At 31.1% G+C, this 23,594-nt stretch overlaps 3 protein-coding genes across 3 annotated transcripts; 1 reads left to right on the forward strand and 2 right to left on the reverse strand.

Moving 5' to 3' along the window:
• Window positions 1-1,811: 1,811 nt before the first annotated feature.
• Window positions 1,812-3,032, reverse strand: LOC135955631 (putative nuclease HARBI1). Its single transcript, XM_065505989.1, has 3 exons — window positions 2,914-3,032; window positions 2,414-2,840; window positions 1,812-2,327 (listed from the first exon to the last, which is right to left on the reverse strand). Exons 1-3 carry the CDS (start codon window positions 3,030-3,032, stop codon window positions 1,812-1,814), a joined length of 1,062 nt encoding a protein of 353 aa, XP_065362061.1.
• A 445-nt stretch (window positions 3,033-3,477) lies between these two features.
• Window positions 3,478-4,708, reverse strand: Prosbeta2 (Proteasome beta2 subunit). The gene is made up of 4 exons (XM_065504590.1): window positions 4,550-4,708; window positions 4,308-4,487; window positions 3,746-4,217; window positions 3,478-3,676 (listed from the first exon to the last, which is right to left on the reverse strand). Exons 1-4 carry the CDS (start codon window positions 4,609-4,611, stop codon window positions 3,572-3,574), a joined length of 819 nt encoding a protein of 272 aa, XP_065360662.1. The 5' UTR covers window positions 4,612-4,708; the 3' UTR covers window positions 3,478-3,571.
• A 147-nt stretch (window positions 4,709-4,855) lies between these two features.
• mRpL39 (mitochondrial ribosomal protein L39) lies at window positions 4,856-9,977 on the forward strand. Its single transcript, XM_065503577.1, has 5 exons — window positions 4,856-5,018; window positions 5,098-5,416; window positions 5,475-5,575; window positions 5,639-6,081; window positions 9,809-9,977. Exons 1-5 carry the CDS (start codon window positions 4,946-4,948, stop codon window positions 9,863-9,865), a joined length of 993 nt encoding a protein of 330 aa, XP_065359649.1. The 5' UTR covers window positions 4,856-4,945; the 3' UTR covers window positions 9,866-9,977.
• The last annotated feature ends 13,617 nt before the right edge of the window (window positions 9,978-23,594 follow it).

Here is a 23,594-nt window from a genome sequence, read left to right on the forward strand (position 1 = left end):
TGAAAAGCGCATATCGCTTAAAATTTGCGTTTTCGATTTTAAAACGCCGAACAGGTGTTCCGAGAAACGAAAACGCTAGAAATTTGGCGTTTTCGATTTGAAACCGCCAAACAGGTGTTCTGACAAACGAAAACGCTAGAAATTTGGCGATTTCAAACCGCTAGTGTATACTGAAACGATTTGGTATATTTTATTTAAACTGCACTTTAAAGAGGGAATTAAATGATGCACAATTAAAATTTAATATGTTTTATTTTTATTTTAAGAATAACCCGTAACATTTTTTCTCGATTTTAATTAAAAATATGCAATTTAAAAATATGCCGTGAATTTGTCAATTGTCTGTCTCAATTGTTTACTTATGAACTGGCGATTTATGCAAACAGCTGATCAAATTGATGTTCGAAAAAATGTAATGCTAGTGGCGTTAAATTTAAAATAAAGTATTTGGTTATTTCTTTCATAAGTTTTGATATTAATATTTGGAATTTATTAAGTACACATATTTATATTAAAACGTAAAAATGAACCCTTAATAAAAGTTCAAAAATAATTTAAAACCTGTATAAGTACCTTAAAACATTTACGAGAGCTAAAATATCATACAAGAACATATTTTAAAACCGGTTACTCGTGTTGAAAATTACCAATTATTCGCATGTATTTATATGTAACATCTCTAAATACAAAGAAGCATTTGCCGCCAATACTCTATAAATAAAATAAAGTCAAAAATTGCCAGTCGCCGTTGGACAATAAAAATTTAAAAAAAAATAAAATTTTAAAATTCATAAATGTAAGTACATACATAAACAAATATTTGTAAGTTAAATAATAAATCTTATTTTAATTAAAGGGCGCCACAAAAATCCGTACAGCAGTGCAAAATATTTGTGGAGTTTATGGAAAAACATCCAGATATTGCTAAAGGTCTCTACAAAGGCGATAGGGTCAAACTAGACAAATTGTGGAGCGACTTAACGGATCAGCTCAATGCCAGTGGACCGCCCACTAGAAATATTGCAAATTGGAAAAAGGTAACAAACTGGAAAAAGGTAACACGATATTTTTAAGCCATTTTAAATTGTGTTTTTATTTAGATTTGGTGTGACTGGAGACGCAGCATTAAAACTAGACTAGGGGAAAACAAGATGTCATTAAAAAAGACGGGAGGGGGAGATTTTCAGCAGCACTTTTTGTCGCCAGTTGAAGAGCAGTTGGCCGTAATATGTAACATATTCCACCCAGTCGAAGGTATTGCAAAAGCAAACTCTTTGTTCTGAGCCAAACAATATTGAATTTGAAGAGGATATGCTAATGGAAAACTCAACAATATCTGATACAATAGTTTTGGAAAGTGAAAAGCCAACATCATCAGCGTCTCCTCCTCGAAGAAAGAAAGCTCATTTGAGCGGTGACATTCAACACTTAATGGACGAAGAAACAAAGAATTTCAAATGTATAGCTGAAGAAATGGAGGCAATGAACAATAACATGAAGGAATACACTAGACATATAGATAAAAATATGGAAGAAATTTGTTCTTTAAAGAAAAAAGAACTCTCTGAAATAAAAAGACATCACCTGGAGTTGGAAAAAATTGCCATGAGTCGCAATGAAATGAAACTAGAATTTCTGAAATTAGAAAAAATGAAGATGGGCATAGAAGATTAATTTTAAATTTTTTTGTGATGTTAATGATCTCTTTAATGTATTTTATTTATAACAGTTAAGTTTTTTTTTTAATAAATGAATTGTTTATTTTTGTTATGTTTTTAAAAAATATGTATTTATGTATATATATTTTTTTATTACAACAAAGTCCTTGCAATATTGTCTCTAATTTCCGCTCCTGCGTTATTGCTTTGTAATTGATCCGGCTCTTCTTCCACTTCTTCATGTGTAGTGGGAACTAGTTGATCTTGATCTTCTACAGGAATGTTATAATGTTTGCAAATATTGTGCAGAGCGCAGCAAACATTTACAATTTTTACTACTTTCGGCGGACTATAGGGAAGACACATCTGAAGGCTTCTAAAACGACTTTTTAAGTTCCCTATAGTCCTCTCTACTATATTTCTAGCTGATGAATGTACTAAATTAAATTTATGTTGCATTGAACCAAACACCGCTGATTTGTACGGCACCAAAACATAAGGTTTTAATGCATATGCAGAGTCGGCCAACAACCATGAATTACTATTCCCATGGGAATACATTTCCGCATAGTAGGTGCTTGCATTGCTTAAGTTCCAAACAAAAGCATCGTGACATGAGCCAGGCCTAGTTGAATCCACACCGCGAATTTTCATTTGGTAATCACAAATCTACATATTAAGAATAAAAATTGATTACACTATATTCCAAAGAATTATCACATACATATATGTATGTATTTAAACTACATACTTACAATCAACACATTTAAGCTGTAATATCCCTTTCTGCAATAGTAATGTTCAGAATCTTGCGCAGGCTTTATAAGTCGCACATGGGTGCCATCTACAGATCCAATGACGCCGGGTATTTTGAATTTTGAATAAAAACGTATTTTAGATTCTCTTGCTTCAGATTCTGTCATATTCAACTTAATCCAATGTGGACACAGCCTCTCCTCAAGAATATTGAGTACGTTCCATAAAACTTTACAGAAAGTGCTACGGCCCATACTTATATTAATGTCATTGGCGATCACACCTTGAAAAGACCCGACTGCCAAAAATCTTAAAACACCAGCCAATCGCACTATTTCTGGAATTGAACTTTTGCTCATATGCCGAGAAGTTCCTTCCACAATAATCAAAAATGCAGTCTTGTTTAACCGGTAGAGAGCTATAAAACTTAAAGTGCATAAACATGCTATGAAACCTGAACGTTTTGTCTATGTACTTATATGTGTATGTATGTACTTACGCTTGGTCTGGAATGTCCAATGGATTGGAAGAATCCCTTAGTGTTTTTTTTTTAATAAACACTTCTTTAGTTTGTAGCTTTTTTAAAGCCAATACAGAAAGCAAGAACGCTGTAGGCATTTTAATTTAAAATTTATTTGTTTGTGTTTTTTTTTTAAATTTATTTGTTTGTTTATGTTTTGTTATGATAAAACATATGATTTCATTGTTCGAACACAACTTCGAAAAATAGCAAAACGAAAGCAAATCGCGTGGATTTCAGAACATGCTGAAATGCGTTTTGCGTTTTTCAAACCGTAAGCGATTTGAAAACGCTGCGTTTTCCAGAACATGGGCGTATGACAATCGATATCGAGAAATCAATTTAGTACATATTATTATAATTTCGATATCGAAATTATTTTTCGACACGATAGCTCATCCTTAAAACTATGGTGACTAAAAAATAAAATAAATTATATGTACATTTCGAGCATATAAACTTTTCCCCGTATTTTCGTTTTACCTGAAATTAGCTAATCGGGTTAAAATATAAAGTTGTACTTAGTAAGATCAAAAATAATGATTCCTCCAAAGAATAGCATTTTTATTTAAAAGAAATTGTGAAAAAAGTAATTTTATAAATTTTTTTTCTGAATGTTGTATAGATATACTAAAATTTAAGCCGTTTCCATTGGTACAAAGTGAACCTCTTCTGTTATGTCAAATTCCTTAACCTTTGTGTCCAAAATAGCAGTTGTTCCCAATTTGAAAGAGTAATTTAGCTAAATAATATTGGAAAAAAATAGATTGTATATGTGTATTTATAACATTCAATGGAATGAATCACTTACCTGTCTTTCTCCCTTTTTGTTGGCCAATTCATAATTGCGCAAGTATTCAGTAGAATCCTTGCGAATTACACAAAGATCAATATTAGAACCTGAACCTAAATCATTGAAGACACCAGCAGCAATAGCATCACGTACCAACTTTTTGCCTTCTTCTTCACTCATATCGGGCTTCCAGCGAGCTTCGAATACTGCCATTGCAGCCAAACTGCCGGATCCCATAGTGACGTAAGGCAATTTGTCTGTCGAACCATGGGGATGAATAGAATAGATATACGAGCCTGTTTTGTCAACTCCTCCCAATACTAAGGCAGCACTTATATGACCCTGGTAACGGAACAACATTTGTTTCAACAAAGTGTTTGCTGCAACCACAGGCACTTGCCGACCAGTGTTAAGGCGATGCAACTCTAATTGTGAAGCAATCATGTCGGTAGTCATTTCAGTATCAGCAGCTGTACCAGCTCCGCAACAGCTTAATGAATATAACAAGTGGACAACAATTTTATTATATGTTCATCACAGATCCAAATTTAAATATTCTTGTAATTGTGTTTATACTTACTACATATTTTTGGCTAAATAATGAATTTTTGAACAATTTTTATCCGAGACAATAGGTCCCTCGGTGGCACGTGTGTCAGCCCCTAAAATCACACCATCCTTAAAGACAATTCCAGCAATAGTGGTACCTGTTTTAACAGTCTTGGGAGGTTGGAATCCATTCTTCAAAAGATCAGAATTTCTGTGGACAAATTATTTTTTTTATTAAAATTTTTTATAATATAAAAAACCACAAATATTTACCTTTTGCAATTTTCAAAATTGAAACCAGATTTCGGTACGTCTCTAGTTAGTTCAAGTTGCATTTTTTATATTAATAAGAATTATTTGTGAGAATAAAAATTTCTGCAGACGATTGTTAATTTTGCAAGCGGCGGAATGACAAAACACAATTTTTTGTTTGACATTTAATAATTACTGTTCAAGGAATTAAGCAGGGCTTCTCAAACTATTGTGTCAAACATAAAAGTACAGAGTTGTTTAAAGGCAACAGCTGTTACAGTGTTACCAATCTAATGTGAGTGATGTTATTTAAACTGAAGCAGAATATTTTCCAATTGGTTTTATAATTTTGCCAGTTTCGATAAATTAAATTTTTCAATTAAAGTTGTAAGAATAATAAAAATAAATTAGCAAATAATGTCGGTTGTTCAGCAAATAAAACCAATTGTTTGGAATACTCTCGCAAAATGGCAAAAAATTAGTAATATTCGTAAGTTTTTTCCACAGCAACACCACCGGCATGAGGTAACCTTATTATTATGTTTTAACATGTTTGTAATGTTGCACAGGTTTATTTTCGAATGCTTCTATTGAGCGACGCAATGAATTATTTACCATAGAGCAGAAAAGACAAAGAGAATTAGTAGGTCGCATAGAAAAAATTGAAGTCCGTTATCTGGGTCTTCCTGAAGATGTCACCCTTATTATGAATCGTGATCTGTCAACGCCGTATAATTGTGCCCAACATTTATCCGAGGGTCATTGCAAGCGTACTGCTCTAGCCTTATTAGACGGCAATGTGCCATGGGATATGCACAGACCATTGCCGGATAATTGTACACTACAACTATTGAACTTTACTGTTGCAGATCCACATGTGGTTAACAAGTAGGTTGCAGTATGCTGTGTTTTATACATGAAATGCTAATTTGTTTCTATATTAAAGGGCATTTTGGCGTACATGCAGTTTTATGTTGGGTGCTGCTTTACAAAATGCTTTCAAAGAAGAAGCTCGTTTGCAGTTGCATAGTTTTCCTGGACCAAATAGTATGTACATGTACAGAACAAATCCTATTGAATTTACTTTATTTTTATATTTTTTCAATATAGTTAAATCTGGTAGTTTCGTACATGATATTGTACTGGGCTCTAAAACATGGGAAGCATCCAACGATGAATTGCGTGCCTTATCAGCTGAAATGATAAAATTGGCAGCTAAAGATCTTAAACTTGAACGTCTAGAGGTGAACAACGAATTGGCTTTGGAAATGTTTAAAGATTCGCGTTATAAGAGCGAGCAGCTTCCAAGTATTTCACAGCAAAATCATGGTCGCGTAGTTCTTTATCGTATGGGAACACATATTGATATTTCAAGAGGTCCAATGGTTGCATCGTCGCGTTTTCTTGGTAAATGTACGGTGACTGCTGCCCATAAGTTAGCCGATGAAGAAGCTAGCAATGCAATTTATAGAATGCAAGGTGTAGCCTTACCAATTGGATTTGTCCTGAATCACGTAGCCTATGGTACACTTGAAAATCGTGCTAGAAAATTGGTAGGTTTTCTTTAATATATTTTGATCTATATACAGTAGGGTGGGTCAATTTGTTCGGGCCCAAAAAACGTGGTAAAGCCTATAGCAAATTCGTAATCTACGGAAAATTCTATGAACTTTTTCAGAAGAAACCATGGTTCTAAAATCAAAATCGAGCTTCCGGTTTTTTACGAGAAGATTTGGAGCTCAAGACCTCTTTTGCTAAAAATAATAATATTTCTTCGTTTGTGTTCCGATTTCAAAAAAATTACATATATCGGAACACAAACGAAGAAATATTATTTTTAAAATTGAACATACCCGAAGTCTCCTAGCAAAAGAGGTTTTGAGCTCCAAATCTTAGATCCAAAGATAGATATTTTGAGTTAATACCCTCTTGTTGATCAAGTGCGATATATATGCAAAAATAAAAACAAATTTGTTATCATTAATCCCGCAATTCCCAAAATAGTTTTGAAAAATTTAAAAATGGGATTTATTAGTTTTTTTGGCTATAATATTTCTACCAAAGGCGGGGTTATCGGAACCCTTTACAAAATAATTAAGAACATATTTGGCCATACATATGGCCATGTGTTACTATATTCTGATATCGACTATGGGAATTTTGAGTTGAATTTTACAAAAGATAGGCGTTTTATGGACGGACCAGGTCTCAAAAATTTTTAAATTTTTTTTCATTTAAAATATTTGATGTAAAGTCAGCTTTTCAAAAAGTATAAATTAATTATACATCTTCTTTTTAGATAACATAAAGAAAGAACTTTTTCCAAAAATTATAGTGAAAAATCTCCTTTAAATTTTTTAAATTCAAATGCATTAACTCACTCACGATTTCTAAACTTGGATTAATTTAGTATTAAAATATTCCAGGGAATTCCTGGGAATGAAACGATTTAGGAACCGTAGTTGACACGAACAAAAAACTTTATAAATTAATGTGCCATCAACCTCCAAAGAGTTATATATTAAAAGTATATATGGGAAAAACACTATTCTTTCTCTTCTAAAATCCGTGTATATCGCGATTAAATTCTTTCGTACAAACATTTTAATCGACAAAAATTATAAATTTGTTCATACTAAAATTTTTTGGGATTTTACCATATGCAGTGCTTCAAAGCTAAACTCGTACAGCATGTTGTTTTCTATATTTTTTCTTAATTGTAGCAAAATTTTTATAGGCACATTAAAAGTTTATTCGTGGGTTTAATAGTAAAACAAATAGCTTGAATTAACTTAAAACCAAAACAATAACCTGTAATTAGAGGTAATCCACAAACTGTGGTTAAAGACAAACTCGTAAGCCCTTCGTACTAAGAAGGGCCATCAGATATCTCGGCAAAACAAATAGCCGCGAACACTACATTGAGGCTAAACGCAGCAAAATCATGGCAACTTGTAAATTACGGTCTGGTACCGTTCATGTTGACTACACGATACCATTTGTAACTTTCTTTAAGCAAAGCGTGCTTACACATAAGCTTACAAGAAAATTAAAAAAGGTATCGTGAAGTCAACATGAACGGTACCAGACCGTAATTTACAAGTTTTCTGACCCCTCCCATTTTGGTACCCCAGATATTCTGAATTGATAGCTGAATTGTCAACCAAAGGTTGACTACAGCAACAAGCACACTAATAAAATAATAATTATGTAATAATAAGAATACACACACATACAGTGGTTAACAATCCAAATATTTCATTAGTGGCCTAAAATCTGAAATAATTTTTTAAAAAATTTTACCTTTTTTGTAGTATTTTATTTGTATACTTTTATTAACTTAATTTAACAAAAAACAAAGTACATAATTAATTAAATTCTAAAAATGAGAAAACAAAATTAAAAGATTTCTTTATTTATTACGGCATTGACAAAACAATGGAAACTTAGGTATTATTTTAACAAATATGGTCTAAACTTTGCAATAACTCAATATTTTGTTGGGTATCCCTTATTTTTTATAACTGCTACACATCGACGATGCATTGAACCAATTAAAGATGGTCAATGGTCTCCTTTGAAATATTTTGTCATTCCCTTATAACCGCCTCCGATACATCTTCCTTCCTGGTGTAATTTTGGTTCCTTATTTTACGATCTACAATTTCCCATAGATTTTCTATGGGATTGAGATCTGGCGATTGGGCAGGCCACTTCAAAACACGTACCTCGTTGGATTGTAACCACTCGGTTACAACCCTAGAGGTGTGTTTCGAGTCGTTGTCGTGTTGGAATCTCCAAACTAGGGGCATATTTTCCTCAGCGTATGGATACATAACATCGTTTAATATGGTTCTGTATCCTATACCTGTCATGGTATCTTTTATAATATGAATTGGGCCCATTGAAAAACATCCCCATACCATAATATTGCCACCGCCAAACTTTACAGTCTTATTTGTGTACTTTGGATCTAATATTTTTCCCTTTGGTCGTCTTACAAATGTTCTCCCATGACTGCCTCTTAAATTGTATTTGGATTTGTCGGAAAAGAGGACAGTATTCCATTTCTGTATCGACCAGTTTAAATGATCCCTGGCAAATTGTAGACGAGCAGAACGGTTCCTTTTAGAAATGAGTGGTTTTTTCACAGGACGATAGCAACCAAGACCAGCCTCATTTACCCTGCGACTAACTGTTCGGGTACTTATTTCTAATTTTAGGCTATTAACAACCTCTCGAGGAGTTATTTTTGGGAATTTCTTGAACTCTCTCGCTATTAAATTATCTTGTCTAGGAGTAGTCTTACAAGGTCTTCCACCTAAATGTTGAGTTTTTACAGAACCGGTCTCACGAAATTTCTTTATAATTTTTGAAACTGCTGATTTATTTATTGAATATTTGTCACAGATACTTTTTTGTTTTAAACGAGCTTTAAAATCGTTAATTATTTTATTTTTTAAGTCTTCACAAATCTTAACTTTAGCCATTTTTGTTAACTTTGAAAAAAAGCAATTATGCGAAAAACTTAGAAAAAGAAATTGTGAAAAATTATCAGAATTTAAAAATAAAATAACTGTAAACATATTATTTTCGTTTTACACTTCTTTCTTGCAGAAGTTTAAAAGTTTCCATTGTTTTGTCAGTAGCGAAATAGTGAATATTTTTAATTTTGTTCCCTTTTTTTCAGAATATAATTAATTATGTTGTTTGTTTTTCAGTTAATTTATATAAATAAAACTATACAAGTAAAATACTAAAAAAAAAAATTATTTTAAAAAAATATTTTAAATTTTGGGCTACATATGGAGTATTTGGAAAAGTTTCCATTGTTTTGTCAACCACTGTATATAATAAAAATATTTGAAATTTCGTCTAATTTATAAATAATATAAATATGGATTTGGCTTCCAATATTCTAATTCCTAACAATAGTAAAGTTAAATAGATGATATTTATAATAGACCTTGACAATGAAGATTGTGGATGACCCCTTGGCAGGGTAGAAAATGCCAATTGTCTAAAAATTTTAGTTTATATGACAAAAAAATAATTAACAAAATTCATAATCTCAATAGTAATAGGAAATAAATATAAAGTTCTACTACAGTGTTTATCTTGGCAATAGTTCTCATCCTCTATGGAACAACGGCTACAGGTATTGCCTCATGTAAATTAAGAAATATCACTATATTTAAATCAAGCTTGTTCATGAAGTATTCCGAAACACAAAGTCAAACGTTTGAAACTTTAAATTAATAAATGATTTTATACTTTCAGAATCCTGCTCGTCAGCCAAATGAACCATTCGAAGAATCGCAAATGCAAATGGCTTAATTTGTTCTTTAAGAAAATATGTTTTATTATTTGTATTATGTTATGTACGACTATACATTTACTTATTTAGGTCAACAATTGTTATTTTGAAATAAATTTTTTTTAATAAAAACATTCACGTGTTTCCTTTCGGTTAATATATTTTATTAAATATGTATATTTTCAGACGACAATGCTGAATATTTATATTTGTCAAAAACTCAAGTGTCATAAAACAAAAATTGCATTAGATTTTAAATACCTAATACAAATAATTTTTTGATTTACGGTTGGCGTTGAACAATTTTTAAAACAATTCAAAAATTTTTTATTTTCATAAATACAAATAAAGAAAACAAAAAATGTAAAGAAATATGATATAATAATAAAATAAAAATGTGCTGAAAAATATCAATATTAAACAATAAAATATTTTGAATACTACCGTGTAAACAAGAAATGTATATGTCAAAATGATTTATTGACAAACCGAATGGATTTCATAATATTTTAAATTTTAAAAGTATTAAACGATTCATGGATCACAATATTAGTTGGGAAAACAACGTCAAATATTTGGGAATAATACTGGATCCAAAACTAAATTTTAAAAATCATATACCACATCTATTAGATAAGATCAACAAGTTAATTTGTATAATGTACCCGCTTATAAACAGAAAAAGTTTTCTTAGTGTCGATAACAAAAAATTAATCCCAAAATCCATATTTCACCCTCTAATGTTTTACTGTGCTCCAGTCTGGGCCACTTCTGCTAAATGCCATCTTAAATAACATCAAATATCCCAAAACAAACTTCTCAAGATGTTATATAACCTTCCTTGGCACTATTCGACTCCACACATTATCTGGCATTGAACTCGTTCAAGATAAAAAAAATAGATTAACACTAAATTTCAACAGAAGATGTCAATACTCTCAATACTTACACATAAATGAACTCCAGTCATAATACTATACTCAATATACTCTAGTATAACATTTTATCCTAAAACCACTGTTTCATAAAGGTTTTTGTAAAATTTTTTCCTTCCTTTTCCTAATTACTAAAAGCTCACAAAATTCAAATTTAACTACTAAGCAGAAAAGAAACAAAGTTTATAAACTCTTTAATATATATAAGACAAATGTAAACATTATTAATATATTAAAATAAATAAAATAAGCTTAAAGTATTAATACACAGTATTGTCGTCTGTAAATACCTTAAATTGTTGATAAACTTTCGTAACGTGATGTCTCCATATGTATTTAAACTTAAAACTAACAAACTCCTACATATGAATATGGGGGATTTCATGTCAAGTGAACCAACTTTTGAAATCGATGTCTTCGATAAGAAAAAACACATGCTTGGCCAAAATGTCAAATATGACCCCCTCTAACATGAAATCCCCCATATGTGTAATATACATTAGGGTGATAACCAAAACGTATAACCAGTACTGTAATATATGTATATTAAAATAAAAAATCTGGCAATCAGGTGATTGTGCCAGCTATTTTTTTCCTGGTCGCTTTCAAATACTATTAGCAGTGACACGATTTTAATAAATTTGGAACAAATAATTTTCAAAGAAGTTTTCAAGAAAATTATGAAAACTCCTCAATCTATAAATGCATAATTTAGCATATTTATCTTTTAAGTGCATATACATGTGTTACAAAAATATTATCCCACAAAAAATCATACCAACATATCTCCAGTCATTGTCCGATTTGTCCATTGTGCAATACATCCACTATAAATCTTATATATAAATAGGCCACACGTTTTTTTGTGGTACACTTTTAAGTATGTTATTGTCCACCAATATTGATGAAACTTATATGGTTTAAGAGGTTATTTTCTCTAGATGTGCACAATATAAATTTTTTTTAAAAAATTCTTTCCATAAAAGTGGTAAAAAGCGTTTTAAATTTCCTTGAAAAACAACAACAACATGTTTATGCACATCTAAATATACACATGCATTTGTACACACACATGAAAAATATTTTTGCATATATGTACTCAAAAGTAACTGTATAACATCGTTATTAGTGGTCAAATTTTGACCACCAGGCGGTCCTAGTAGTCATAATCTTGTATACAACTGCAACATATTCAAAATATTGATATTGATAATATAAATAAAGTCAACACAATTCTAAAACATTGTAACACGTACACATCGCATATGAAACAAACATATCAATCAGGCAATATTTAGTACCTAATTTTCTATTTTGATTTAATCTTATAATTTTTCATGATTTTAAAATTTGTAAATAAATAATTTTATATTTTTAAAAAATTTTGCTATATTATAATTTTATGAAAGTTAAAATATAAATTTCAAAAAGGTGCAAATAAGTTATATCCCTAATGAACATATTCGTGTTAATCCAAATTTAATACACAAATCTAACGTATAAAAATCATTGTTGTCATGTGTCTCCATGATCTGTTTAAATTCATTTTCACAGAAAATGGTTCCGCTAATTACTTAAGTCGTCAAACATCAACAATATTTTGTCAATGTTTGCACTTATCTTTATTACTCGAAAGTACACATTTCTCAAACACAATTCTTATAAATAATAATAAGTGCACTCAGAAAATGTCGATGGTCATCAGATACAAATAATATACATATGGGGGATTTCACGTCAAGTGGTTGCTTAGTGGGATGCGAGTGGGATATATAGTAAAATAAATGTTTTGTAACTCAAGATATACAACTTTGATTTTTTTTTGGCAAAATCGAACTATTTTTCAAAAGGGGCCGTTTTTTAATTTTTTTTTTTTGCTCAAAAGAAAGCATAGGTCTATTCCTTTAAGAGCTTTTTGGTCTCGTAGTGGGATAGTATCAAAATAAATGTTGTAACACAAAAATTGTATGTCTTGACTTACAAAATATTTATTTTGCTATATATCCCACTCGCATCCCACTAAGCGACCAAATAGATCTTAAAGGACTAGACCCAAGCTTTCTTTTGAGCAAAAAAAAATTTAAAAAAGGGCCCATTTGGGAAAAAAGTTCGATTTTGAAAAAAAAAAATTGCATCTTTTGAGTTACAAAACATTAATTTTGAAAGATATTCCTCTCGAAACCTACTAAGCGACCAAATAGGTCTGAAAGGAAAATATCCAAGCTTTCTTTTGAGCAAAAAATTAAAAAAGGGTCCATTTTGAAAAAAAAGTCAACAAAGTTTTTGATTTTGCAAAAAATTGCATGTTTTTTATTTTTTTTTTAAATATTTTTTTTCGAAAGAATGATGAAATAGTTATATAAACTATTTGGAACACATTTTACTAAGAACAATAGGTAATAAGTTACATGGATGAGAAAAATCACATGTTTGGTCAAAATGTCAAATTTTGACCCCCTCTAACTCAGAGAGTTCTGGACCGATCTTGTTAAAACTTGTGTCTGAATTACTATTCAATAGGTCTAACCTTGGTGTAAATTTCATCCCGATCGGAAGACATCGATTTTAAAAGTTGGTTCACTTGACGCGAAATCCCCCATATATTTAAAGTATGTAGCTCGTGTAGTACTTAAATCGTGGTATATCACGAAATATGAACGTTTAACTCCTATGGTTACCGGTCCCTAACGTTATAATAAGTATACTTTTAATTCAAAATATCTAACGGAAGAAATATATATACTATTTTGTATGTGCGGCTCTTTACATACAAAATAGTATATATGTATGTATATTTCTTCCGTTAGATATTTTGAATTAAAATTTTGGGAAATTGATTTTTTCTAGAAGATTTCAATATTATAAAAATTCCAAAAAATTAATTTGAAAAAAATTCGAAAAAGTTCCTTTTGTTCTGCAGCTCCTCATGTTTTATGACATTACTGACCACAAAATTGTGTACAAAGTATTTTACCTCGAACGAATCACTTCCTGTTCCATATTGGGATATCCAATGATGTAATACAAATTATCACAACTTTTCATTTCACATAGGTTTCGCTCAATAGAATTGGCACAATGAAATTGCAATCAATTTATTTATTTAATATCAATGCAAAGAAGTCTTTGTGTTAAGAAAATATCTATCTATGTAAGTAACATTAGTAAATATTATACATAGAAATTACTATATATGTATGTAAAAATCTCCCACAACATAAATGAGTTGGTGAGATGCAAAAAACTCGTTCGTTACAAAAATTAAAGAAAAAATTGAGATAACTATTGATTCTGGCAGTCCTTCTCTATGTTACAGTTTATTTAATTTTTTCAACTGTAGAGTTTTACTAATTCGACTAATTTGGTCCATTTAATCAGCCGCTACATGTTTTTCGCGTTTTTCCTAAATTCGGTTTATGTGTAACGAGTGAGTTTTGCATTTCACCTACTCAAATATATCTTCAAAATTAAAACAAAAAGGTTTCTATAGACAAAGTTTTAGCAATATAAATGAATAATGAAATTAAGAATTAAGTATGGTCTAAATTTGACCTCTATTCAAGTAGTCCAAGAGTTTCCTTTTGTACGTAAGTTAAGAATACGTAAAAAGTTTGAGATCATTAGAAAGTATGCTTCAAGTTCGGTGAATTCTTATCGGAAAGGAACGACATAAAATAAAAAGATGTCTTAGTGGAATATCAATCTGAATATTACGTGTTGAATTGATAAAAAACAGATTTAAAAGTAATACGATCATGATCTTGTATATTCACATCGAATTAATCTCAAGCGAGTTCATATACATCCAAATAAATATAGAGTTGATGTCATCATTTAAAGAATTTTCAAAATTAATTTGTCTAGAATCGGTAACATACAATTTTCCTAATTTGATTTTGCATATTCTTCTGGTGTAAATTTTAGTTTTGCTAAATTTACCTTGAATTATTTTCATTTTTTAAATCAACAAAAAATATATTTATTAATATCAGCAGATGTGTTCATTTTTATACGTGATACAAATTAGCATGGAAATTAGAAAGATAAAAAAACGTTTTATACACTTTAAATGTGCATCAATATTCGAAAAATATATTAAAAAAATAGAAAATAATGTACCGGAACAGATAAATGTTATGCTGTCAAAAACATTGAAATTACGATACAATCGATCCTGCACATTACTATGATGTTGTCCTCGGGAGGCTATAGCTATGTAGTCTCATTTACAAAGTTTTTTAGTTAATATAACAAACATATTAGATAATTTCTTTGTTCGAAAAATCAATCAATAAAATCGTTTTGATATTCTTTAACATATAAGCAATTACCAGCTTCCCCCTTCTGAATCCGAATTTAATGAAAACATCAATTAGTTTTTCTTTTCCTGGTTCTACAAAACCTTCTAGTGGCTTGATGTAAATTTCGGTATCTATTTTACCGTTCAAAAATGCAGTTTTCACGTCTATATAGTGTACAAACATATTTTTATAAGAAGCTACTGTTAGTAACGTTCTTAGTGTTGTTATCTTGACAACGGTAGTAAATATCTCATCGTAGTCCTGACCATATTTCTGCGAATAAACTTTCTTTGTACTTCTTATTACCATAACCACTGATTTCATTTTATATACCCATCTACAGCCAACTAGAGTTTTATCTTTTGGCATTTCAACAAGATCCCATGTGTTATTACCATGCAATTAATTTCATCTTGCATAGCCAAAAACCATTCATTACTACATGAGCTTTCGATAGCTTCTTTAAAACTTTTAGGTTCCTCTGAAGTCGATATCATATTAGCGTATCTTTTGGGTATTCCTTTCGTGGATCTTGATAATAACATCGCTTTCAGAAGTAATAACATCGTCACTACTAATATTAATGACACTATCAGTTATCTCAGTATCGTTGTCTTCTGGAGCTGTTTGAATTGACTCTGCATTACCATTTTGTTCTTCATTGTGGGTTAGATCAAACGATATTAATTCCGGAGACTTATCATTAACATTTATTTCTTCTATAATTGAACTGGTATCTATAGTTTTCAAATTTACCATCAATAAAAGTGACATCTCTGCTTATGGTAATCTAATCATTTTTTGGATTTAAAAATCGATACACCTTTGAGTCCTCACTATAAACCCAGTAGAATTTGCTTCTTAGAAACAGGATCAAGTTTACGACGTTTCTGTTTATTTATATGTACAAAAGCATAAGCCAAATTTTCTTATATGTTTCATATTTGGTATGGCCTCAGACAATGCACATTCACATTTCCATTAGGCTCCTATTTCTCCTTTCCGCTACACAGTTTTGTTTTGTTGTGGTGTATAATATGCACTGTATATGGTGTTGTTAGTTGATATTTAATGCCTTTACTTTTAAGAAATACATCCATTTTCCTATCAATTCGAATTGTTTTTATCCGCTATCCAAATTTATTTTCGGTATATGGAACAAATTCTTTGATTTTGTCAATGGTTTCACTTTTATTTTTAAGGAAATATGAAGTACAACGGCTCTTATCATCAATTAATATTCCAGATGGGGTGTCTGCATTGATTCACATAAATCACTGTGAATTAAATCTAAAATTTCTGCAGATCGATTTTCAGAAAATTTCGGAAATGGTTTTCTTTGCATTTTGGCTTTTAAACATTTTTCACAAACATTATTACAATTAGAAACACTTACTCCGTGAAATAATGATTTATTTACTGCCGTCTTAATTGCGTTTATGTCTCTATGTCCAAAACGTATATGAGCAATTCCATATCATCGTACGTGACATTTGTACGCCTATAGAGTGGAATAGATTTTGCAAAAATAAGAGTATCTGAAAAATAATTTGGTCTTTATGTTCCATTCAGAGGGTACTATATTTTAAAATAATAAAGAGTTCTTTAGAAACATTTTTGTCCAAAATATCGAGCGAAATAAGTGTATATCCTACGTGACATAAAACGGAAGTCATTTTGAGGTACGTGTAGAAATATGCGAAAATTTTCGAATCGTGAGAAGCGTTATGTTTTCTTTTAATTTCTTACACTAAACGAAATATTTTTCCTTTACAATCCGTCATATTTAAATAAAAACAATCTTTGGATGATTTTATAATAAATAAAATTTAATATCGTACGTGACATACCGTACGGGACAGATTTTTCTCTTATAGTAAAACAATATATCGTCGTCGAAAATCCTAAAGTACGTATCCTCAAAAAAAATCAAAATCGTGTTTTTTATTGATTCTTATTCATAAGGTAAAACTACATGCCTCTACAAATTTTTAGACTTCTGTGTCCAAAAATAACGATTTTATATCCATAATTCAAAACTACGTATCATTTGGCATTTATGTTTCTTCTAATTGTTTAGTGTGGATTTCATTCGACATGGTAAAGTGTACATTATAAAATAAGTAAATATAACTTATAATAAATCTGGAGAACCTACGAAAGTTTTTTTTGCTTCGAAAATGTCGAATTTTATGCCAACAAAGCGTCATATGCGGGAAGTTTTGCTTTACTTCTTTAATATGAAAAGCTTTTGCAAGCAGCAGGATTCATCCAAAAACAGGAAAATTGGGTACCATACGAATTGATGCCTAGATATCTTGAAAGGCGATTTTTCATGTCAGAAATGATGCTAAACACTACAAAAGAAAAGCATTTTTGTACCGAATCATTACTTGCGATGAAAAATAGATACGTTACAATATCTCGAAGCTTAGGATATCTCAAAGCCAAATATCCATGGCGATAACGTAATTGTCTGTATTTGGTGGGAGCAAGAGTGTTCTATCTATTATGAGCTTTTAAAATCTCACCAGATCATCACAGAGAACCTGTTCCGAACGCAACTGATTCGTTTGAAGCGAGCATAGGACGAAAAACGCCCTGAATATGCGACCACTTACTCACATGTTGCAAATGATTTAGAAATAAATGGTTGGGAAATTTTGGCTCACCCGCTTTAAGGACGTACCATAGCCATAACCATATAAAACAGCTGTTCGAACCAAGCTTATGGGCAACACTGTATATGATTATCGGTGACATACCATAACGCCATAACCGTAGATATCAACTGAATTTTGGTTTTCTGCCTTATGGTCCAGTCCGTACAATGTCCGACTACTATTTCTTTCGATCGATGCAGAATACACTCTCTGGGTTACGTTTCACCTTAGAACAGAGTGTCCGTAATTGACTTGATTCGTTTTTGGCCTCAAAAGATGAGTAGTTCTTTTGGCTTAGAATCCGTATGTTGACAGAATGATGAGAAAATGTCATAGTCATACTTTTAATAAGTTTATATTATACAAATGTTTAAAAATAAAAGCTAAAATTGAAAAAAATACCGAATTTTTAAGTCATGCTTCCAATATGAAGTTTTATGACGTTTTTTGCTTCTCCTGTAAAATTATAAAAAGTGATGTTACGTACTTTTGGATTTTCGACGACGATATATTCTGTAAATATATATATGTATACAAAAACTTAAAAAAATTAATAGAAAATATGTATACATTCGGTTTAAATAAACAATTTTATAATAGCAAATAAACAATCAGAGTCCAATTCATTTCACCCTACATGCTAACTGGGAGCTTAATTTTAACCGCAATTTCAGCCTAAAACACGCCAATTAAATTAAAAAATTAAATATAGTCAGTTTAAACTATTATTTTTGCCAATAAAATGTTGGATTAAGCTCTAAATACTTACACATAGTAATATTTTAGTGTTTTCTCCTATTCAAATCATCTTGAAAAAAAGTTTCAGGGGTTTTGGGTTTTCAGTCGTGGTATGTATGCCATTTATGAATGCAATCACTCACTGTATTTGATTTTATCATTTATTTATTTTTATCAAATGGTACCGTAAATCCTTCTAATACAAGTTTTCTAACAGATAGCAAACTTCCTTCCAATGTACGTCGAGTGCAGATACAATACCGTTGTAAATTTCCGGCAGGCTTCCTAATAAAAATGGAACAATCTTATGTTCCGGAAATTCTTCACCCATATCTTTTAAGCGATCAGCAATATTCAATAATTCGGCAATATGATCCTGCATTGATTCTCCATCTTGAAGTTTATTCCAAGTTAATTTTCGCAAAATACTTACCCCCATATGCATAAAGCAGCCGGATGATAAATGCCTGGTACGAGATGGAAAATATTGGACTGTCTTTGGTACAAATAAAAAAGCTGAAATTTGCTAAAGAATACTGGGAAGTGCTGAAGAAAAATCATGAAAAGGCGAATCTAACAAACAGAGTAAACCCCATATGCATAAACAGTTTATAAATTTATCAAAGGTTTATAAAAAACTTTTGTATGGAAATTTTCTTTGATAAATTTATAAACTGTTTATGCATATGGGGTTTACTCTGTTTGTTAGATTCGCCTTTTCATGATTTTTCTTCAGCACTTCCCAGTATTCTTTAGCAAATTTCAGCTTTTTTATTTGTACCAAAGACAGTCCAATATTTTCCATCTCGTACCAGGCATTTATCATCCGGCTGCTTCGGAATATCAGACTTTATAACATCCCATAACTCACGTTCCAACAATAGCATTTCCACATTAAATTTCCATGTGTGATAATTATTGTTATTTAGTTTTGGGAACATTGCCTTTGATATCCATTTTAACCTCTTGAATGAAAAATATTAGAAGACTTCTTTCTGTCTTTAACAAAATTTTATTTAGAATGAAGAAAATTTTCCTTCAATAAATTTGATATAAAATATTAAGGAACACTAGATTTAAATAATAACAAAATTTATAAAGTTATAGAATTAAACAAAGTTTACAAATTAACAGTTTATGCGCATTGAAGAAGTTGTGTATTTCGCTGAGATAACCATTCACCAAAACGTATATGTCATCAATGTTGTGCCCGATCGCCATAATGGTGCAGTTATCCTCATACGAAATCACTTATACTCGATTTGGCTGTGCGGGGATTTTGGAGAGGAAGTAGTTAAACAGGATTGGCGACAGGACCCCGACCTGTTTAACTCTACGGAGTTATAAGTGTTTGTCTCTAAAACTTCTGTGCACTGCAGGATTGTGACCAATAAATTTTTATTTAAAGAAATTATAGTCGAATGTGCACATTTATGCACTGTTCAGCAAAAAATGTTTTTTTTTTGTAAAAGCTTGTAGAATATACATCTTACTTTTCAAGCTTTTTGCTTGAAAAACTTGCCCTGATTGTAACACTCTACGTGTCAGACTAATTTTGATTTTAAGTTTTGATGGATAAATTTTGAGCTTTCTTATTATATTGTAAAGTTGGCACAAAGTCAGATTTTTGTGTTACTCTAAATCAGGGGTTCTCACAAAATATTGCGTCACGGCCAGACCATTTCATTAGAGGAACGGCAAACCGTATATTATATTCTTATAGCAAAACACAAAAAAACAATAATTTATAATTCGATCAAGTTTTGTTAAATATAGCTTTTTATATTAAAGAGTGAGTCAGAACAAACTTATACACAGTATTAAAGCTAAAACTTATCCTTGATCCAACAAATTATTATTTTTATAATCACGTTAGCTTTTAAAAATATTTCAGAGAAATGGACAGCGAAAAAAAGTAAGTGAACAAATATTTAAAACTTAAAAATAAAATATGATATGGAATTTCAAAAAATAGCAAAATATGTGACGTTTCTTCGTCACACTGTCTCAGGAGTGATGATTTCAGTCGATATTGCGTAATATACTTGCTAAAAAATAAGGGTGATGTAGTTATGAAACTCAAGGAATATTTTCATTATGTTAAGACCAAATTTAATAAGATTCCTAAAATATTGCGTTCAGATCGTGGCGGTGAATACCTTGGAGATAATGTTAAGAAATTCCTCAAGAGTATGGGTACACAACAACATTTGACAGCGCCATACACTCCGCAACAAAATGGAATTGCAGATAGGAGAAATCGTTATTTGGTCGAAATGGCAAGATGTATGCTTGCAGATGCTAATCTACCAAATATATTTTGGGGAGAAGCAGTTATAACAGCGAATTTTATTCAATATCGAATCAGTACAAGATCTAACAAAAGCATTCCATTTGAAATATGGGAAAATAAGAAGATTGACGTAAATCTATTTGAAGTTTTCGGTTCTGAAGCTCAAGTACTTATACCAACGCAAAAACCTAAAAAGTTAGATCAGAAAACAGAAGTATTGATATTTGCGGGATACTCAGAAGAGTCAAAAGCACTAGGTTTTTTAAATTTGACGAATTTAAGAATAGTAATAAGTCGAGATTACAAAATACTTAAGTCTACTTCAAGAAAAATCGAAATGGTATATTATAAACCAGAAGAAGTTGAAGTGAATTTGAGCAGCAAAGATTCAGATACAGTCATTCAGTGCAACGAAATTCCAAATAATAATAATGAAGATTATTATTCTGCAAAATATTTTTTAGTGCAATCTGAAGATGAAAATACTATTAATGCTTCCAGTGATGCCAATGATTTGAAGGTAATTTCAAATTCAAGTAAATCTAATGATTTAGAACAAATCTAAGAGCCACAAGTACCTTTGAGAAGATCAAATCGTTCGAATATTGGTGTACCGCCAAAACGGTATGTAAATTTAGTAAAACATTTTGAACCCAGTACTTATAAACAAGCTATAGAATGTGATGAGAAGGAAGAATGGGTTAAATCTATGAATGATGAAATGAAATCGATAGAAAACAACAAAACTTGGAAGGTGGTACCATTACCCGAGGGACGAAAAGCTATAGGATGCAAGTGGATTTATAAAATTAAACGATGTTCGAATGGGGAAATTTTAAAATACAAAGCTCGGCTGGTTGCACAAGGCTTCAGCCAAAAATAATGAGTTGATTACGACGAAGTTTTCGCACCAGTCGTAAGACAATCTACATTGAGAAGGTTTTTAACAATTGCTGGTTCCAGGAATTACAAAGTCAAGCACTACGATATAAAAACAGCATTTCTAAACGGCGATCTTGATGAAGATATATATATGCGACAACCAGTTGGATATGAAGTATGCAAAAATAGCAAAGAAGTAATGGTATGTAAACTACAAAAAAGTTTGTATGGACTCAAACAAACAGCGCGATGCTGGAACACAAAACTATTTGATATACTTAAACAGGAAGGATTTGTTCAAGGAAATGCAGATCCTTGTTTACTTAAAAAGCAAATTGATGATGAATTTATTTTCATACTTGTCTATGTAGATGACATTTTGGTAACAACAAAAACAAACGAATATTTCAAAATAGTTGAAGATATTTTACAAGGCAATTTTGAATATACAATACTTGGAGACGTATATTTTTATCTTTGTGTCAAAATTGAGCGGGAGAACGATGGTTTTTATAACATTTGTCAAAGTCAATACATTGATTCTATCGTTTCAAGAGCTAGTTTGCAGGAAAGAAAAGTCTCGAAAATACCAATGGATGTCGGTTATATTGCCTTAGATCGAACAAATTTTAAAATAATGGATAATAACACGAAATATCAAGAGCTTATTGGATGTCTGATATACCTGTCCGTAAATAGCCGTCCAGATATGTCGGCAGCAGTTTCTATATTAAGTCAACATGTTTCTCAACCAGCTGAAGATGATTGGATGGAGCTTAAAATATTAATAAAATATCTTAAAGGAACCATGAATTTAAAATTAAAACTTGGAGGGAATAGATCTGAAAAACTTATTGGCTACGTAGATGCTGATTGGGCACAAAACCGCATAGACAGAAAATCATTCAGTGGCTATGTTTTTAAATATAATGGTTGATGTGTAAGTTGGTCGTGTCATAAACAACAAAGTGTATCACTATCGTCAACAGAAGCCGAATACATAGCGCTAGCTGAAGCAGCACAAGAAACTGTATGGTTAAGAAAACTCATTGATGATGTTGGTATAAATCGCCACGAACCTACTATAATTTTCGAAGATAACCAAAGCTGCATAAAGTTAGTTGGTTCAGAAAAATTTAGCAAGCGAACAAAGCATGTGGACACAAAATATCATTTTGTACGTGATCTTAAAAATCAAAATATTCTGACGTTATCTCTTCTGTAGGACAATACCTACAGAAGAGATGCAAGCCGATATATTAACAAAACCGTTGTCTCATATTAAATTTTCGAAATTTAGAAGTTTGTTTCAATTAAGGAAGGGTATTGGAGTATTTATTATAACTAGCATAACCCTGTGCACTTCGCTACCCCTACCCTAGTAAAATTAGAAAAATATGAATGGAAATACGAAAATAACACATACAAAATTTGAGAATCTCTCAATTACAATTCACTTGAAATAATATAACTAATTGAAAATAACTAACTAATTTTGTATGGGAGATACCACTCCACTGCTCTGATCCCACCCATTTTTAAACCTTTTATGTAAATATCAAGCTTTACTTTAACTTTTCTTTATAAGGGAGGGGTCAATCCTAATAAGCCGATCATGCTTAGCTAAACTTCGAACAGGGATCAGGAATAAATTCGTTTTTAGCTAACCTCCTTAGAATGGTAATAAATTGATTGATACAGAGTTTAAATTCTTTTAGAATTATAGTTCTCCAGATATTAAAAATTATTTACTTTGCGCCATAACCACTAATGCAATCCCGACCATTTTCAGCCAATCTGTGTAAAATGGTAAGAGATCTATGCGGACAATGTTTGAAGAACCTTGCAATTATTACTTTGTATGGGAGGTGACTCACATCCTTTTCCGACCTCTCCCATTTTGGGTGCTATGCCCTCTAATCTAATTCCGCCTATAT

This window comes from Calliphora vicina, chromosome 3 (assembly GCF_958450345.1).
Source record: "Calliphora vicina chromosome 3, idCalVici1.1, whole genome shotgun sequence".
Classification (NCBI taxonomy): Eukaryota; Metazoa; Arthropoda; class Insecta; order Diptera; family Calliphoridae; genus Calliphora; species Calliphora vicina.

Coding starts and splice junctions, on each gene's coding strand:
- LOC135955631 (XM_065505989.1), bottom strand. CDS start 3,032: ATGCCTACAGCGTTCTTGCTTTCTGTATTGGCTTTAAAAAAGCTACAA. Junction 2,841..2,913: donor TTGGACATTCCAGACCAAGC/GTAAGTACATAC, acceptor ATGCACTTTAAG/TTTTATAGCTCTCTACCGGT. Junction 2,328..2,413: donor ACAGCTTAAATGTGTTGATT/GTAAGTATGTAG, acceptor CTTAATATGTAG/ATTTGTGATTACCAAATGAA.
- Prosbeta2 (XM_065504590.1), bottom strand. CDS start 4,611: ATGCAACTTGAACTAACTAGAGACGTACCGAAATCTGGTTTCAATTTT. Junction 4,488..4,549: donor AATTTTGAAAATTGCAAAAG/GTAAATATTTGT, acceptor ATTTGTCCACAG/AAATTCTGATCTTTTGAAGA. Junction 3,677..3,745: donor ACAAAAAGGGAGAAAGACAG/GTAAGTGATTCA, acceptor AATATTATTTAG/CTAAATTACTCTTTCAAATT.
- mRpL39 (XM_065503577.1), top strand. CDS start 4,946: ATGTCGGTTGTTCAGCAAATAAAACCAATTGTTTGGAATACTCTCGCA. Junction 5,019..5,097: donor GCAAAAAATTAGTAATATTC/GTAAGTTTTTTC, acceptor AATGTTGCACAG/GTTTATTTTCGAATGCTTCT. Junction 5,576..5,638: donor TAGTTTTCCTGGACCAAATA/GTATGTACATGT, acceptor TTTTCAATATAG/TTAAATCTGGTAGTTTCGTA.